The sequence below is a fragment of the Gopherus evgoodei genome, chromosome 8 (assembly GCF_007399415.2).
Source record: "Gopherus evgoodei ecotype Sinaloan lineage chromosome 8, rGopEvg1_v1.p, whole genome shotgun sequence".
Taxonomy (NCBI): Eukaryota; Metazoa; Chordata; order Testudines; family Testudinidae; genus Gopherus; species Gopherus evgoodei.
The window spans coordinates 18863551-18883498 of record NC_044329.1 but is presented as its reverse complement, the minus strand read 5'-3'; the positions used below and the strand labels follow the sequence as shown (position 1 = coordinate 18883498).

The following is a 19948-nucleotide window of genomic DNA, read 5'->3' as shown; positions in this document are numbered from 1 at the left end:
TTGCTTCCAACTGATGTGTCCCCAATGTATATCTAAAATTCTTATTATTAATCCCTAAGTGCATGACCTTGCACTTTTCACTATTAAATTTCATCCTGTTACTATTACTCCAATTTACAAGGTCATCCAGATCTTCCTGTATGATATCCCGGTCCTTCTCTGTGTTAGCAATGCCCCCCAGCTTTGTGTCATCCGCAAACTTTATTAGCACATTCCTGCCTTTTGTGCCAAGGTCAGTAATAAAAAGGTTAAATAAGATTGGTCCCAAAACTGATCCTTGAGGAACTTCACTAGTAACCTCCTTCCAGCCTGACAGTTCACCTTTCAGTATGACCCGCTGGAGTCTCCCCTTTAACCAGTTCCTTATCCACCTATTGATCCCCATCTTTTCCAATTTAACTAATAGTTCCCCATGTGGAACCGTGTCAAATGCCTTACTGAAATCGAGGTAAATTAGATCTACTGCATTTCCTTTGTCTAAATAATCTGTCACCTTCTCAAAGAAGGAGATCAGGTTGGTTTGGCACGATCTACCTTTAGTAAAACCATGTTGTAACTTGTCCCAATTACCATTGACCTCAATGTCCTTAACTACTTTCTCCTTCAAAATTTTTTCCAAGACTTTACATACTACAGATGTCAAACTAACAGGCCTATAGTTACTCGGATCACTTTTTTTCCCTTTCTTAAAGATAGGAACTATGTTAGCAATTCTTCAGTCGTACGGTACAACCCCTGAGTTTAGTGATTCATTAAAAATTCTTGCTAACGGGCTTGCAATTTCATGCACCAGTTCCTTTAATATTCTTGGATGAAGATTATCTGGGCCCTCCGATTTTGTCCCATTAAGCTGTTCAAGTTTGGCTTCTACCTCAGATGTGGTAATATCCACCTCTATATCCTCATTCCCGTTTGTCATCCTTCCATTATCCCTAAGCTCCTCATTAGCCTTATTAAAGATTGAGGCAAAGTACTTATTTAGATATCGGGCCATGCCTAGGTTATCCTTAACCTCCTTTCCATCCTCAGTGTTTAGCGGTCCCACTTCTTCTTTCTTTGTTTTCTTCTTATTTATATGGCTATAGAACCTTTTACTATTGGTTTTAATTCCCTTTGCAAGGTCCAACTCTACATGGCTTTTAGCCTTTCTCACTTTATCCCTACATGTTCTGACCTCACTAAGGTAGCTTTCCTTGCTAATCCCACCCTTCTTCCACTCCTTGTAGGCTTTCTGCTTTTTCTTAATCACCTCTCTGAGATGCTTGCTCATCCAGCTTGGTCTACAACTCCTGCCTATGGTTTTTTCCCCTTTCTTGGGATGCAGGCTTCTGACAGTTTCTGCAGCTGCGACTTAAAGTAATTCCAGGCCTCCTCCGCATTTAGATCCACAAGTTCTTCAGTCCAATCCACTTCCCTAACTAATTTCCTTAATTCTTTAAAGTTAGCTCTTGAGAAGTCAAAAACCCTAGTCCCAGATCTATTTTTGTTTATCCTTCCATCTAGTTTGAACTGAATTAGTTCATGATCACTCGAACCAAGGTTGTCCCCTACAACTATTTCTTCTATGAGGTCCTCACTACTCACCAAAACCAAATCTAAAATGGCATCCCCTTTTGTTGGTTCTTCAACTATTTGGTGAAGAAATCCATCTGCTATCACATCCAGAAAAATCTGAGCCCTACTATTCTTGCTAGCACTTGTCCTCCAGTCTATATCTGGGAAGTTAAAGTCTCCCATGATCGCACATTTCCCATTAGTGTTTACTTCATTAAAAACATTGAAGAGGTCTCTATCCATATCCTAATCAGATCCCAGCGGTCTGTAGCACACCCCAAGCACTATCTCAGGGGAGGCTCTAATAGCTTTCTTTCCCAGTGTGATTTTTGCCCAGACAGACTCTGTCTTGTCCATTCCATCACTTCTTATTTCTTTACAGTTAACCTTCTCATTGATGTACAATGCTACTCCACCACCTTTGCCTTTATTTCTGTCTTTCCTAAACAGCACATAGCCTTCAATACCTGTACTCCAGTCATGACTACTATTCCACCATGTTTCTGTTATCCCTATAATATCCGGTTTCACTTCCTGAACCAGTAACTCTAGTTCCTCCATTTTGTTACCTAGGCTCCTCACCTTGAGTCCAGGGCGCGTTAGCTGGTGTACAACCAACGTTCCTCTCCTAGTGCTCTCCAGAGAGCCGGGCAGCCATTCTGCCCTGCTCTTGTGCAGCAAGGCAGGCCAGCATTCCCCAGCTCCCCATTTCCATACTGTGGCAGGGTGAAAGAGCTGGAAAGGACTAAGGACTGCTTGCCTGACACGCAGTTCGGCAGGGGACTAAAGGAAGGGCTGTATTCTTTTCAGGGAGGTGAAAAGAGACACTCAAAGCGCTGTAGTGGCCAGGGCTGTTTTGTGTATTTGGTGTTTGAATAGTAGATTGTGCTCTGAGGCACAGGCCTGAAATAGACTTGGGGGTGGCACTTGTTTCTGCTTGGGCTCCAGCACAAACCCCTGCTCCCTATTTTTCAGGCTAACTAAGGAATGCCAATCTCAGCTTACAGTACAGCCTATCAACATCATTCCTGATAACCAGGAAAGGGAGTTCTGGCTGTAGGAGCTCCCTTCACCTGAGGCATGCTACCCCCATAACACTTCCATCCTTTGCCAGCCTCCACAGAGCTCCAACCCAGGTCCATGGGGTTACAGAGCAAGAGCCTTACCCGCTGCACCACCACACTGTGAAGGCAGATAAGGGAATTGCAGCAACAGCCCTGCAACCAGATGCTGTACCTGTTGACTCAGTGGGATCAGATGACTAGCAGCAGGCTGCTGGCTGGACAAAGCTTCCTGTTCCTTCTCTAACCCTGGTCTGAGCAACTGAGCAACTAGTAAACAAAATTGTTCCAACCATTCCAGTATTTTTAACATTTAATAATTTAACATTAAAAAATATGAAAAGGCTATTGTGAGTGTTATCGAAAAGGCACTTCAAAGATTTCATTTTGCAACTGATAAATATCAAATATATTTCATAAGGTGTTGAACCAAACTCAAAACTTACTGTGAAAGTCAAAGTTTCCCAGGATAAACTGAGCATTTTAATGATTAAATACTGTTATCTTTCAGTATTTGACCAGTATTATATTTATCTGTCTACGATAGTAGCTTATATGATGTGCCACCTGTATTTTATGTATTGTATTTATGTATTGTATTCATGCAGCCATGTGGAAGCATATATGGTAGTTAATAAACAGACTCTCGCCGTGCATCAGGAAATAAGTTTATGGAGCAATATTTGAAAGATTGCATCTATAATCATGGCAGCACCAAGACAACTATCTCTCAGAGCTAATATTGTGATAATGCATGCTCATTATCATGGTTCTGTAATATCAACCCCGAGCTCTAGTTTCATGGTAACAACTAGTATGGTGGCCTGGAAGGGCAAAGTTATCAAGAACCTCCAACGATGATACTGGCTGACACCACTGAAGCAGCTTTCCCACCAAGCCCAAAGCAGGCAGGGAAACGCCCAGCCCTTAAGTTGTTTTCCCACCACCCTTAAATCCAGCACTCCTCATGTGACTGGGGTGATTGCCAACCCCCCAAGAAGCTCTCTTACCATTTCCAAAATCCAGCAGTTCTCACCCTCAGATCACCAGGGGATTCACCTGGCACTTCTCAAACCATTGGCTCCCCGGGGGAGGGTCACTCTTCGAACCCCGCCCTCAGGTGGGCATTATAAACCGTTTGGTAGTTGGGAAAGGCAAGTGAAGTAATAGCTGGTGTGTGCAGTTAGAAGGCATGAATGACCTTTGCTTAACCAGTAAATTTGGGTGACCAGCGATTACATAATAGGGACTGTTCTGTGGATCTCAGAGTCATATTTCACTCGATGTTTTGTTCATGATTAAACTTATCTATCCCATTGAAAATTGAGGTTATTGACAGCCTGATAATTAAAGAGCCTGAACTGGAGGAAGGTGGAAGAGAAGACCTTTCTTCCCAAAAGGCTGAGTCTCTTATACCCCTTATCAGAGGAAGTGGCCTTTGAGTGCTCTTGCTTGGGCCGCTTTGTAGCCACCTGCACCACCAAGGAGTTTGGCCGAGAGTGAGAAAACAAGAACTGTTCCCCCTGGGATGGGACAAAGCAGCACTTCTTAGGCCTCTTAGGAGTGGGAGCACAAGAAGCAGGGGTGTGCCAGATGGCCTTTGCTAGGACCATGATGGCCTTGTTGATGGGGAAGGACACTCTGGGACAGGAGGGTTGCAGAATGTCTAGTAAGCTGTGGTGAGGCTCCCGAGTTTCCTCTAGCTGGATTTGTAGCTCTGCCACTACTGTGTGCATAAGCTCTTGGTATTTTTTAAAGTCATCCAGCAGAGACGGAGAAGATGGAGAGGCTGCCTCATCCAGTGACAATGATGAGATTGATCCTGGAACCACTGGAACTGTCAGATCCTCCTTCCTCCTCCAAATACTCCAATGGGGCTGGTTGCATACGGCCACGCAATGGTAAACAGAATTTGTGCACCGAGCCTGGGTGTCTGGGGTAGGGTTCCCATTATCCCCAATATACTGATATTGATAAAATCGCTCCACTAATAGAGGGGGGACCCCACAGCACAGGGTACCACCTGTGTCTATTTGGAGGTTGGAACCCTCATCTTCTTCTAGGGCTTCTGTCTGGGGCCACCTCTCCTCAGTGCCACAAAGAATCCTGTGGCACTTCTGACCAATCTGAAGCAAAGGCCGGATCCCTGATCACCAGCAGGATCAACAGTATGAGGACTGTACTTCAAGGTTGGTGGGTGAAATGGGGGAATGATTCTGTTTCCTTGTGACAGACTCCTCCTCTGGTGTAACAACATCCCAGAATATACATGGACCCAATATGATCTGTGAATGTGGATGGGGAGGGTAAATAAGTCTTCCGGGGAGATGTATGTCTCTGACTGTCCAGGAGTATGAAGAGAGTCCACTGGTGGACCATGGCAGTCAGTTCCCCCCGGGACCATGTTGCTATTGTACAGCCTCAGTACCTGAAGTGAATGGAAGCACTAGGAGCTGTCTATCCTAAGTCTTCACCACCAGAGCCGGTTTTGGAACTGTTCAATACATACCCTTGTACACCTCCTTCTCTTGCTGAAAAGATTTAGTTGGGCCTAAGACCTTAGCACCCAGGTGCGCTGGGTTTCCCGAGCCTGACAGGGTCAGGGAAGGATCCCTTCTTTTCAGGGCAATCTTAGGCATAGAAAACTTGTCCTTATGTCTATGAGAGTGCCTCTTTCTCTCCTCTGAAGCCATCTCTTTAGGCTTAACAGAATTAGCCTCCATTCCTGAGCTCATACTCAGAGGGTACTGCCTGCTTGTTGAGGCTAATGTATAGGGGAGGGTCCCCAGCCCATATCTGACTGGGCTTCATTGCCTTATTCTGTGAAGTGTTTTCTGAGTCTCATTTCCTGACCCTCATGAGTTCTTGGGGGAGGAGACAGATGCTGCATTTGGCAGAAATGTGAGCATAACCCAGGCAGTAAAGACAGCACTGATGTTAGTCACTCATAGAAAAGGTGTGAGAGCAGGAAACACATTTTTTGAACCCCAGCATTTTCGGCATAATGCCAGATTTCTTGGGGGAAAAGTCCCTGGGCAGGGGAAAAAATGCTATCTATGCTATGCTATACTACAAAAACTACTAAAAAATTAACTCCACAGAATTCTTACAGGAATGACACAGCAAAATGGAGCTGAGTACACTGAAGATTCCAACCCAGACCATGCGGTGGTAAGAAAGAACTTGAGAGATGTTGGCCCACACCACCCTTTATGCCCAGGGGTGGAAGCACAAGGAGAGCTGCAGTGCAGGTGCAGGACAACAGACACTGCTTGCAAGAAAGTGCAGTGCCTGGTGCACATGCGTATCCCACATGTGGAATACACATGGGGACCATCTGTTCTTTTAAACAGAACAGTAAAAAAGTGCTCTTACCCTCTTCATTTTCATCGAAGACCAGTGGCTTGCTGGAGGTGTTTGCGCCCATGGTGAATTTTGCCCAAAGTTCTCTTGTGCAGTTACATCACCAGCCTGGGACACATGGCGCTGAAGTTACCATTAGCATCTAGCGCTCTCTCAGAAGATCTGTGGAACTTGTTATGTGCAGGTCCTGGGGAAAGAGAAAAGAAGCATCTCGTCGTCATTGTCACAGAGGAAGGAACACTGCAAACTGGTCACCACACATTTGCCAGGCTGTTAACGTATGGTTTCAAAACCAAGTGAGTCTAAGAAAGGAGGAGAAGAACACCATTATTATTTTTAATCAGCAGCCCCTCACAACTAATCAAAATTAGGGCCCCATTGTGCTAAGCATTATACAAACCCAGAGGAGCAGACATCAAGGATCCAACTGTGCGTCCCTTATACTGCCGAGTTCTCACTCCCATGAGTAGTTCCATTGACTTCAGCTGGTCTTCTCACAAGGGTAGATGCTCATCACTATGAATGAGGGTTGCACAACTGGGCCCCAAACCAAAGGTAATCTTGCTTATAAACCTGAAGAAACATGTTTGTGCCATACGCCCCATGTACCTCAAATTTCCACTGACTACAGTAGGATTTGACAGTGCACTGGGAATGCAGGATCAGGCTCCTCAGTCTCTTTAACATGATATTATTCTAAGTCTGCTGGCTGCGTATGTTACTATGCGAGGAAGGTAAGCTGTAACAGTGGGTTCCTACATATAAAAAATGCAAGATCCTTGCCTATATATAGAGTATCAGAGGGGTAGCCGTGTTAGTTTGGAGCTGTAAAAGCAGCAAAGAGTCCAGTGGCACCTTATAGACTAACAGACGTATTGGAGCATGAGCTTTCGTGGGTGAATACCCACTTCGTCAGATGCATATAGAGTGTTTATTGAAAATTCAGTCTAATAGCATGTTTGAAAGAGAATGAAATAAAGAACTTTAAGACACAGGAAAGACTGGGTGGGGCTAAAAACAATGCCAGAAATAATCACTGTGCATTTTTAGGGCTGGGAGTAATGTGAGTAGGGAATCAGAATCTGGCCCTCAGTAAATTTGCTTCAGCCATGCCTCAGGTATTTGCTTCCCACATACCTTCATGCAATCAAGTTTTACTACGTAAAAGTTCATGGGAACTGAATTTCAAAGTCACGCGTTTTAAGTTACCAGGGTGAGAAGACAAACTGGAAGTAATGACATTCTCAATTCAACCACAGGAAGAGAAATAAAACCATGTCACCTGTCTGACCAGTAGCGTGACCAGATCTCCCGATTTTTGGGTCTTTTTCTTATATAGGCTCCTATTACCCCAAACCCCTGTCCCGATTTGCTGTCTGGTCACCCTACTGACCAGTCCCAACTAACCAACACAGCTCAGACAGTAAATACTCATAGCTGTCTGTGATCAAGCCAGAGAGTTAAAAGAACCTTCTAAAATAATAGAATTCCTTCAATTAAAGAATAAATTAGAGGAAATTGCAAATCAGCTCATGGCAAATGATATACTCAGTTTAGGAATTACATAAGGTTACATATTTTCTTTACCAGTAATAAATCCACTGTAAAATTTGATTTTCAATTACAGTGGGCATGGATATCTATTACCGACTAATTATGAATGTCAAATAAATTTACCATGGGCATGGTCATCCATTACTGACTGTTTATGAATGCCAAAGAAATTATTCTTTCAACTTCCTTCACGGTAATATTTTAACTTATTCGTATTTATCTTTTGTAGCTCCAATTCCATTATGTCTGTTACCTAAGGGTGTGAGTGTGCGGAAGGAGGTTACTAGAAGATGCTATCTTAATAAATAATACCACTTTAAATCTTCATAGAACCTCATACCCTGACCTCAACATTCTTTGCAAATATTAATTGTTCATCATAAATCTCTCTATGAGGTATGACAGGTAAGTTTTTTACAGATGGGGAAACAAAGGCACAGAGCATTTAGGTCATATGCCTAAAAATCACATAGCAAACTAGATGCAGGGCCAGGAACAAAACCCAGGAGTCCTGAGTCTCAGACCCTCTACTATAATCATTAGGAACGCAATTCATTATTCTTTTGGTAGCCAGAATTCCCACACCAGACAATGAAAGTTCCAGGGGTGATGGGATGGGCCACATTAAAAATGAGAGAACAGTGTACAGGTCCATCCATGGGTGGGAGGCTTCAACCTTACAGGGGAGGCTTTGCAGGCAATTCAGATTTTTCTGTGACCATTTAAGGGTAGAATGCAAACTAATTAAAAAAAATGGGAACTATCCCCTGTAAGCAGAACTAACAGGTTGATTCAGCAAGCGACAGGATTTAAAATAAAAGTGGCAAAACTCTCTGTATTGCAACATAAAAAAGGAAGGATCATTAAAAACACAATACACAGAGGTCAAAGGAAAGATTATGGATATGAACCTGAAGTCCTTACTCACTCAAAACTTCCATGGCAGGCCAATGGGACTTGTATCTGAATAAGAACTGCTGGATCAGATGCTAAAATGGTTAACATTTTATTCATGTGGTCTTCTTTGGACAGATGAAAATCACTATGAAGTTAGAAAGGAAGTCATGTGGGAATAGAATGGGGGTGGAGGGAAACAGATGGGGCAGCAAAATGGCTTGGTTGCAAACGCTGCTTAAAATAAAAAAAGATTAAGTTGGCCAAATGCCCACCGTAGAATGAAACGCATACAAGGCCAAATGGAATGTGGAACTCTGGAAAATGTGACATCTTCATTATCCAGGGATCATGGCAGAAAACTAAGCAGAGCCAGACAGCGCTGTGGTGCAGGAGCAGACCCAACAAGGTGGGAAGAGGGTGCTGATCATATGCAGCTTGGAAAGTAGACTACAGAACAGAATGCTACAGCAAACAGGGAAAGAGAAACACAGAGGAGGTTTCTTTCCAAGACTGGCTTCATGAGTGGGCTTGATTGTGGCAGAGCATCTTGTTTTATTCATCTTCAATCAATAAATATTTGATACACAGAAAGAAGGGCAACCAGCTCCTATGACCTTGATCCATGTGGTTTTTCTTCTCTGACTAAGCTTATGACTCCCTTCTAACTGAGAGTTCTCTCTCACATAAACAAATATGCTAGCTCACCTCTCACCATCCCATCCTCTTTCCTGCACGCTTCCATTTTCCCTGCAGCTTCACACTCTAGCTTCTTCTCGCTAACTTTTGTTTTTGTTTCCAAAGCTTAGAAATGCAATAGCACAAACTCACAGCCAGCCTCAGACCTGAGTCAGGAAAGGTTAATGCTAAGAATGTGCTGAAGTCCCTTTGAAGTCAAAAGTTAAGCACATGTTTAAGGCTCTCCCGACTTGAGAGCTGAATAAAATGGGCCCAGGCCACTCAGTTTGGTTTGGGATTTCTAACACTCTGAAGCTCAGGGTGGGAGATGTCAGTTCTAGGGGATGGACTCAGCTCAGTCTATAGAAACTGGCAATTTGTGCAATTCAGACCTGGATTTGCAATTGGATTCCAACCCACTCCTCCCCTTTGTAGCAGGAGATTTGATTTGGGTTCATCTTTGACCTTAAAGCCAGATTCTCATAACCTCACTCATGTCAAAGAGTGCTTTACTCCATGAGTAATCTCACTGGCTTCCACAGGATGACTTGCCAAGAAAGGTACCATTTAATGTCAGTAAGGGTAACAAAATCTGGCTGTTAATAATACTTCTTCTAAAATACATTTTATTTCCCTTTCTGAAGTAAAATTATTACAGCACAGGACAAGCATTCATCACTGATCCTGTATTACTATAATCTAACCACCATCAGCAATTTAGGAGAGGCTGATCCTGTGAGGTGCTGAATACCAGTAAGAGAGGCTCAGCATCCTTACTTCCCCATGATGTTAACAGGAGTTGAGAGCACTCAGTACCTAACAGGGGATGCCCGCACCACGTAGAATCAGGCCCACAATGCATCCCATCTCCAGAATCAGAGGGTAGCCGTGTTAGTCTGGATCTGTAAAAGCAGCAAAGAATCCTGTGGCACCTTATAGACTAACAGATGTTTTGGAGCATGAGCTTTCGTGGGTGAATACCCACTTCCTCAGATGCACTCCATCTCCAGAGCACTTTATAAGCTCAAGCTAATGGCAATTCATCTGAACCGCTACAATTGAGCTCTCGCTCAGAGCTCACTTTCACTAGCAAAGAGTGAGAAAGTTTGCTTTTTACAAAAGGCTAAAAATGATGCAAACTATTAAAAAAACCCTGAACCCCAAGTGCTCATTTCACAGGGTTGAAAACATCTCCAATAATAAAACAAATCAGAGCCTGATTTCTGCTGCTGCCTTTAAACTGAACAGGCTGAGGACTCACTCCAGACCTTTAACATAACCCCAAGGGCAATTCTTTTCCAGCTACAGAACTTACTCTCTGAGCAAACAAGAACACATCAGAAGGATGCTTTGCTCTTACTACAGCAAAAGGCTGCAGCGAGGATAGGTACTTCACGTCTATTAATAAACTCAAAACACAGCCTGTACAACAGTATGTTGTGACAATGGCCATAAAACAGGATCCCATCATGGTGTCTTCAAATTATAGCAAAGTCATCAGCAACTGTTAGGGTCGGTTGCCATATCCTTTATGAGTCCTTGTTGTACTGGAGTTCACAGCTTTTTTATTTACATCTTGGCAATACCTCGACACAGGACCTATCCAGAGGGACACAGGTCATGATTTCAGTTAAGCTGGCTTCAGAGAGGTTGTCTGGGGTAAAATGGGAGACTTGGCTATAATTTGTTTAAAATAAGCCATCCTGTGAGACGATAGTCCTTCTGCACTTTTTGTTGTTTTCCATTTTAAATTCGCCAAGCACCACTTAAGGGTGAAAATTGGCCACTGGTCTTTCCCTAGAGCTAGCGCTATGTTAATACTTTAGGTTAGCATTAGCCTTCATAATCGAATCATTCACCGTTCCATTAACAGAATGGCAAAGGCTCTACTGACTATGCACCCTATGCCTTGTTAAGAGTAGCACTGGTCATCAGCAGGTTTATAGGGATGGGAAGCCCTCACTTAGATGGGGGGTGGGAGGATTGACATCAAAACACCTGCAGGCTCAGTGTCCTGTCTCCTTTGTTTTCTTAAAGACCAGCTATTTTATCTGCAGCCATTAAAAGAAAAGGCACAGCTATTTAACAATTGCCTCAACGGGTTTAATCTCACAGTGCAAGCAGCACATTCTTTACAATGGAGCCAGAGCCCCGCAGGATTAAGAACAGGTTTAGAGATGTATCTGAATAATAACAGTCAGACTAGCTAGAACAGTCATTCACAAAAGGTTATAAACATACACATCCACCAGAACATAAGCCAACCACTGTGCATGAGGGTAGAAGAAAACTTCCCCAGGGGTACATTATCATTTAATTACCAAATGGGTTTGGTTTTTTTACATGTTCCTCTGAAGCATCCGGCACTGGACACTAGCACAGCAGGGATACAGGACTACATGGACCACTGACTACTCTAAATTTCTTCCCCAAAGAAATCACACAGTATTCTGAGCCCCCTTGCAAACACTCACAGAGAAGAAAGTTCAGAAGGGAACAGACTTTACTTTGAATCACCTTTGCTTCTGATCCTGAGCCGTTGTTCCTTTAGCATTCTTCCTTTGCAGCTTCCACGCTTTCAGACATCTGCCCTATTCCAGAAAGTGACTAAGTTATTGCCCGCAAAATGTAAACATTCAAAGCACTAGCCAACTATTACAGTCATCCTCCAGCCGGAGGACTTAAAATCATGCTGAAAGCAGATCAGTAAGGGGATGGTGCAGTTACTAGTCGGAGATCTTAGGGAGTCAAACAAAAGAAACCACCTACCTTGCGAGAGAGGAGAAAGCAGCAAAGAGACTGAAATAGTAGCCAGGAGTAGGGCAGCAACAACCTGAAGCTGCAGCTCAGGAAAAATAGCAGCTGTGGGCACTGCACAGCTATGCAGTTTGGATAGATGGGGGGAAGGGTTGGAGCCAAGTTTTCTTTCTGGGGAGTCTCGGTTTGAGGCAAGTGGACTTGGGATCCAAGCCTATTGCAGGGAAGTTTCCTTTTGCAGATTGCAGGAGGAGCCTGCAGCAGTCACAAGAGGTGAAATACACCAGAGAGCAGGAGAGAACGACATGCAAATGCATGCACACACTGACACAAGGGAGGAAGTAAGGTGGGAGGGGGGAGAGTGGAATAAATGGGGAGTGTTATTAGTGAGGTAAGGCAAAGTGATAGCTCTAGGATGTGGCAAACCTCTGCAACTGTAGTTAATGCTGATGAGATTGGCACCGGTTCTCCAACTGCAGAAGCACTGAAGGCACATTGTGTCGCTTAAACACAACAAATCAGCACTTTTCAGAGATCCCGTAATAAAACATTTCACAGGTCAAGGGCAAAGACAATCTTTTCCTGTCACTCTGCTACTTCTAGGCAGGGTTCCCCCACCTCCAGCTTGTGATGGAAACAGGACTGTCTTTGCGTGGAACAGTGCTTTAGAAAATTATTTTTTAGAAATATAAGTGAGGTTATACATTCTGCTACTGATTTAAAATCACATGGGGGGAGGGGCGGTCAGGATCAGTGACCTAGGCTGAATTCCCTGCCCCATGCACTCTTTACAAAACAGGCAATTGCCCCCTGCTTTCCTCTCTGCAGAAAGGGCTCGATCCTGCAAGGTGCTGAGCACCATAGGTTCAACCCAGCAAAGCTCTTAAACACATGCTTAACTTCAAGGATGTGGGTAATCCCCATTGCCTTCAATGGGATGATTTATAAATATACAGTTAAGCAGATGCTTAACTGCTTTGCTGGATCACAGCCAAAGTATTCAGCACCATGCAGGATAAAGCACAATTTACCCATCTTTTTCCTAACTGTCCAGCTAAACCCCTATGTTAAAGATTCCAGTCAAGAAGCAGACACACCATGGTGCTTCCAATACTAATGAATACAAATAATAAATTGCTGCACTAATAGTATAGTGCCTTCGCCTCACAGAAGAAGTGCTGAGTTGCCTTCCTATCCATGTGTCTTTGAAGCGAGCTGAGAATGCCTGTCTGCTATGGCTGTTGTAATGTCTCCTAGGTACTTATATGGCCCTCATCATCCTGGTATCTGAGCATCTCACAACCTTTAATATAGTTTCCTCACAACACCCCCACGAGGTAGGGCAGTGCTATTATCCCCATCTTACAAATGGGAACAGAGGCACAGAAAGGCAAAGTGGCTTGCCCAAGGTCACACAGACATCTCTGGCAGAGCAGGGAATTAAACCTAGGTTTCTGGTTAATGCCCTAGCCATTGGCTTATCCTTCCTCTCAGGGGTCAGATTGCATGTGCTGATACAGTCTCAAATCCAACTCAATCCAAGAAAGCTCCACCCACTACTGATGCCAAAATGAGATCCCACTCACGGCACATGGTGCAGATTTTTTCACAACTGGAAGCATCATGCCTCCCCACTTTACACAACTGTGCAATGGGGGGAAAAGGAGTAAGAGACTGCACATGGGCAGGCCAAAACTGCAGCCCCCTGCACTCCTGTTACCACTTTGTCCCTTCTCCACTCACCAGGGGCAGCTCACCACCAACAGAGCAGGGAGAAAGGAATAGAAGGTGGAACTGTGACTCTACTCCCCTGCAAATTCTCACCCTAACTGTTGGCTTAGGCAGTTTGCAGAGATTCTTGAGGACAAGTTGCACTTAAACCCCCATATATACCTTTCACAGGCTAGAAATTCCTCTAGCCGGTGTTCAATCCTTCTCCCCCAGTTCAATCCTTGTTTCTCAGGTGTTTCCAGGCATTTCCTTTGGCTGGGAAGTCAGTGAAGAAACACAATGATGTCACTTCCCTGCCTTAAATAGCTTTTGCATATGGCGGGAACCCTCTGTCTCCAACTTTTTAGTTCCCACATTTTTCAGTGGAAAAACATTGGTATTCTATGATGGAGTCCAGTACCGGGTGACTTGGTCACATGCCTCTGTAGGGCCATAGAAGCTGTTTGTACTGTCCTCAGGAAGACTCCCTGGTGGGATATTAGCATCTTCTAAGACCGGTTCTCCCTAATGACCCTTTCCAGCCAACCACCTAGACTGATTATATTCTGTCTAGTGGGTGTTCCCCAGGTATAAACACATTTGTAATAGATGCATAGACAATATTCCTAACATCAGATACCAAAATGATACATGCATACAAATAGGACAACTATATTCAGTGACTCATAACCTTTTCAATGATATCTTACATAAAATACATCATAGTTATGTCTTAATCGTATCATAATAATATTACTATGAAGAATATGGGGCATCAGGATGGAGTCTTGTTTGTTCTCGTAAATCCAAAATAAATAAATATTGATCCAGGTTTGTTCACTGCAGCTCTTGTGGTCTCGTAAAACAACATTAACCAACTATTAAAACAAGGCCACTGGCCAGGCCTGCAGCCAGAACACCAGAAAAGGCAGCTCTCCTCATATATTTCCACAATCCCATGCGACCTTTGCCAGCCCAGCCTATGTGGGCAGCAGGAACGTGTACCAGGTACAGCTCTGTTCACTAGGGAATAGGACTGTCATGGGCGGGCTGGCCCTTTCAGGCAAGCTGGGCTCGGCCTTGCCCATGACCTAGAAACCAACCCTCAGCTTCTCTCATGAGCTGATAACTAAGAGCTAATTAGTGACCCCAGCTGCGTGTAATGGGGCTTAATTAGAAACTGAACCCAATTAGTCATGCTCCCCACCAAGGGTGTGATTGATTAACTGCCTCCTGGCCGGAAGCGGTGGGGCTAGACTTTAAATAGAGCTGAGAAGCAAGCAGAGAGGAGACACTGAAGGGAGGGAAAAGCAGAGTGCCCCTCTGGAAAGAGACAGGCTGATACCCACAGGAAGCAGAGTAGGTTCCTGTGCGAGGAGCCAGGAGCTGGGACCTATGAGGGGAAGAAAAGCCCAGATGGGCCAGAAGAGCTGGCAGTTATGAGAAGCACTACAGCAGGGTATCTATCAGTAAAGCTATCAGAATCCCTGGGGAAGGGAGGCTGCAGAGGAATCCAGCTGGAGAAGGAACAGAGGTTCTTCTTCGAGTGATTGCTCATATCCATTCCAGTTAGGTGTACGCGCCGCGCGTGCACATTAGTCGGAAAACTTTTACCCTAGCAACTCAGTGGGCCGGCAGGTCGCCCCCTAGAGTGGCGCCACCATGGCGCTTGATATATACTCCTGCCGGCCCACCCGCTCCTCAGTTCCTTCTTACCGCCCGTGTCGGTCGTTGGAACAGTGGAGCGCGGCTTAGCTGACCTCCACTTCCCTAGCTACTCGTATTTCTCGTATATAGTTATGCAGTTATAACCTTTTTATATATATATTTGTATAGTTATACGTGTTTCTTTGCTAACATGATTAGTTTAGTTAGCGGGGTTCAGGAAGTAGCCCCTTCCATGAGCCCAGTGCCGGAGCCCATGCATGGCTCACCGGATTTTAAAATGGGCCCGGCCTGCCAGAAGCCGCGGCCGAAGGGAGACCTACATGACTCCTGTTTGAAGTGCCTCAGGGAATCACACTTGACAGCTAAGTGCCCCATTTGCAAGGCTTTTAAGCCGAGAACAAAAAGGCGCGGGACTTTCACTTAACCCTCCACCTTGGGTGCCGAGCGATGTTCAAGCGGCGGGCAGAAGCGCCTCCTCGGCACCGGACCCCGCCGGTACTACCAAGGCCTTTCGGCACCGGCCGTCGCCGGCATCGATGTCGACTCGGCACCGCTCCCTTCTTCCGAGGTCGAGAAAGCCTACGATTCCTGCTGGTGCCTGGCGGCTCCCCGGCACGCGCCGTGGTTGAGCCCCCTGCTCCCGCTGCTTCCGTGCCACCTGCATCGCAGCCAGAGAGCTCGCCTAAGTTGCATTACCCGGCACCGACACCTGCAGAGGCACCGATGACATCGGCACCGTCGATTCCAGTCCCCCAGGGCCACTGAATCCGGTGCCTGGCAGCTCCCCGGCTCGCGCCGTGGTAGAGCTTACTGCTCCTGCTGCTTCTGTGCCAACTGCACCGCAGCTAGAGAGCTCGTCTAAGATGGTTCGCCCGGCACCGACGACGTCGGCACCGTCGATCCCGGTCCCACGAGGGCCGTAGAATCCGGTGCCTGACGGCTCCCCGGCACGCGCCGTGGTTGAGCTACTGCTCCTGCTGCTTCCGTGCCAGCAGCACCGCAGCCAGAGAGCTCGTCTAAGTCGGATCGCCCGGCGCCGACACCTGCTACGGCACCGATGACGTCGACACCGGTCCCACAAGGGCCGTAGAATCCGGTGCCTGATGGCTCCCCGGCACGCGCCGTGGTTGAGCTACTGCTCCTGCTGCTTCCGTGCCAGCGGCACCGCAGCCAGAGGGCTCGTATAAGTCGGATCGCCCGGCACAGACACCTGCTGCGGCACCGATGACGTCGGCACCGTCGATCCCGGTCCCACAAGGGCCGTAGAATCCGGTGCCTGACGGCTCCCCGGCACGCGCCGTGGTTGAGCTACTGCTCCTGCTGCTTCCGTGCCAACAGCACCGCAGCCAGAGAGCTCGTCTAAGTCGGATCGCCCGGCACCGACACCTGCTGCGGCACCGATGACGTCGGCACCGTCGATCCCGGTCCCACAAGGGCCGTAGAATCCGGTGCCTGACGGCTCCCCGGCACGCGCCGTGGTTGAGCTACTGCTCCGGCTGCTTCCGTGCCAACGGCACCGCAGCCAGAGGGCTAGTCTAAGTCGGATTCCCCTGCACCGACGCCTCTCAGGCACCGACAACATCGGCACCGTCGATTCCAGTCCCACAAGGGCTATCGAATCCGGTGCCCGACGGCTCCCCGGCACGCGCCGTGGTTGAGCGTATTACTCCCGCTGCTTCCGTGCTGACGGCACCGCAGCCAGACAGCTTATCTAACTCGGATCGCCCGGCACCGACACCTACCGAAGCTCTGATGACCTCGGTACCGTGGATCCCGGTCCCACGAGGGCCGTCGAATCCGGTGCCTGACAGCTCCCCAGTATGCACTGTGGTTGAGCCTGCTGTTCCCTTCACGCCGGAGACGTTACCAACGGCGAGGGCTCTCAGTGCCATGACAGAGTCAATGCTGCCTGACCCCGGCACCGCCGGTGCGGGTAATACAGTCTCTTCAGGTGACTGTCCTCTGTCAGCACAGCAGAGCGGCACCGTTCATGATCACGGTCCCGCAGACACTCCAAGTCCTGTCGGCACGCCGGACACCACTGGCAGTCCCGGTGCTGTTTTCCTCGGTACTGGTCGCACTCGCTGCACCGGTCGGTATCCCGTTCGCCGACCCGCTATCGGCACCGTTCCGACTCCTGGCACCGGGGCAGGTACCTTGACTCCTGTAGCCTTCTCCGAGCCTCGAGATCTCGGTCGACCTCCCGACACCGTTCTGGTTGCGGGTCTGGATCTCGTTCCAGGTACCGATACGCCTCCCGATGCCGGTCCCCGGTGCCGAGTTGGGCAAGGTCCGAATGAGTCAGAGACTCTGCCTGTGCCTTCTTTTAGTACCTCTATGGCCGCCCGGACACGCATCCGTGTCATCCCATATGCGCAGATTTTATGCTCAGGACCACGATCCTGAGATGATGGCCAGCGGGCGCCAGCCCCGAAGCAGAAAGAGGCTTGGCGAATGAACCTGCTTGGCCGCCAGGTGTACTCTGCAGGGGCCCTGCAGCTCTGGGTAGCAAAGCAACAAGCCTTGCTTAGCTGCGATAATTATAGCACCTGGGTGAAGGAGTTTCTCCCTCAAAACTCCCACCTGGAGTTCGCTGCCGTCTTGGAGGACGGGGGAAAGAAGGTTCCCAGAGCGTCCCTCCAGGCCTCGTTGGACGCAGCAGACTCTGCGGCCAGCACTCTGGCCTTGGGTGTCGCCATGAGGTGCATTTCATGGCTTCAGGTTTTAAACCTCCGGCCGGAGCTGCAGTATGCCATTCAGGATTTACCCTTTGTTGGTAAAGGCATCTTCGCGGCAGAGACAGCCCCAGACTGCGAAGTCTGATGGACAATAGGGTCCTAATGCGTCTCAGCATGTATACGCCAGCGTCCAAACGCAGGCCTTTCTGGCCCCAGCCGCCATACTCTGTGCCTAGCCAGAGGCAGAACTCTGGCAAACGGCAAGGCCAAGGTGGTCGCAGACGAACGTCAGGACCCCTAAAGAGCCAAAGTCAAGGTCCCTCGCAATTACCACTGGGACCAAAGACGGACCTTCCAAGGTTCGCCTGAGGGCGGTGTACCAGTCGCAGGACGGGATCCCGATCCCGCTTTCTCCTGGCATGGCCCCAGTTACTTTCAGATCGCTGGGTCCTGCGCACGATGGAGCATAGGTACCACCTTTAATTTGCTCCAGCCCTGTCCCCCTTCAGCGGACGAAAGGGGTAGGGGTTTTACTCCCGTTATGCCCTAGTCCCCCACTCGAACACAGGTCTCAGACCTTCCTGGTCCTGCACGGACTCAACCGGTTTAGGATAAGGTTGGAGTTCTGCATGGTATCCCTGGGAACCATTATTCCATCCTTGCCTCCTGGGGGCTACTGTGCCGCCCTGGATATGAAGGACGCGTACTTTCGCAATGCCATCTTCCCTCCGCACGGGAGATGCCTCCGCTCTATAGCCGACTGTCAATACTCCCGGTTTACGGCCATAGTCGCCGCCTACCGTCGCTGATGTCGGATATGCGTTTTTCCGTATCTGGACGATTCGCTTATCCGAGGAGACTCTGAGACACAAACCACTCAGCGCGTGGGCATCGTCACGGTCTTATTCACAGGTCAAGGCCTGCTGTTTACTATAGAGCAATCCACTCTGGTTCCCACGCAGAGGTTGGGCTTCCTAGGGGCTATCCTGGTCTCCTACCTAGCCGGAGCCTGCTTATCACAACTGCGATTTTAGGCGATGGCAACAATCATCTGAGGTCTGAAGGCTTTCCCAACGACCTCAGCTCGTTCTTGTCTCAGTCTCCTGGGTCCATGGTTGCCCGCAAGTTTGTAACCAAACACGCCAAGCTCCGCCTCCGTCCTCTCCAAGTCCGGCCCACCTCGGCGTACCGCTTGGACAGGGAGCCAATGGTCATGGTAGTCACCGTTCCCTCGAACGCCTTAGGCTCCCTAGAGTGGTGGCTAACTCCCTCCTTGGTGTGGACAGGGATGCGGTTTCATCCGCCCCAGCCCTCACTGCCCCTGACGGCGGACGCCTCATCTCTCTGCTCGAGTGCTCATGGTCACCTCCGAGCTTAAGGCCTTTGGTCTTCTAGGGAGCTGGCATTCCTCATCAATGCCCCAAAAATGAGAGTAGTCCGCCTGGCATGCCAGGGGTTCCAGCGGCAGCTGCGAGGCCGTTGTATCTCGGTGTTTACAGCCAACACAACGGCCAGGTGCTTCATAAGTATTCAGGGGGGACATAGTCCTCCCCCCCTTTTTTGTCAGGAGGCCATCCATTTCCGGGTCTTTTGCATGGCCCACTCGATGGAGCTGGCGACGTCCTTTCTCCCAGGCGTTCGGAACGTCTTAACTCTTTGACTCAGCAGATCTTTCCTGCCTTACGAGGGATCACTCTGCCCCATGTGAGGCGTCCCGCTTTCCGGAAGTGGAGATGTTTCCTCACACAGACCTGTTCGCTCACCGCGAGAGCAGGAAATGCCAGGTGTTCTGCTCCTTCCAAGGTCTCTCCTCGGAATCGATCTTGGACGCATTCCTGATGCCGTGGAAAGGCCAACTGCATTATGCCTTCCCACTGTTCCCACTGGTTCATTAGGTCCTGCTCAAACTCCGCAGGGGCAGAGCGCGCATCATCATGATCACTCCAGAATGGTCCAGGCAGCACTGACATACCACGTTGCTCGGCCTGTCAGCCCAGACCTCATCACTCAGGGCAACGACAGGCTTCGTCG

At 47.9% G+C, this 19948-nt stretch overlaps 1 protein-coding gene across 4 annotated transcripts in view; it reads right to left on the bottom strand.

Annotated features, from left to right (window-relative positions):
• The window catches only part of STK32A (serine/threonine kinase 32A), a 91639-nt gene extending 79408 nt beyond the window's left edge, over positions 1–12231 (bottom strand). Inside the window, exons 1-3 of one of the 4 annotated variants that reach the window (XM_030573900.1) lie at positions 11874–12231; positions 11612–11695; positions 5991–6165 (exon numbers count right to left, since the gene is read on the bottom strand). In XM_030573900.1, the coding sequence (XP_030429760.1) occupies positions 5991–6042 (52 nt within the window). In that variant the 5' untranslated portion in view covers positions 6043–6165; positions 11612–11695; positions 11874–12231. The remainder of the gene's footprint in view (positions 1–5990; positions 6166–11611; positions 11696–11873) is intronic. The other 3 variants (XM_030573899.1, XM_030573902.1, XM_030573903.1) reach the window with 3 other exon arrangements.
• Positions 12232–19948: the final 7717 nt, after the last annotated feature.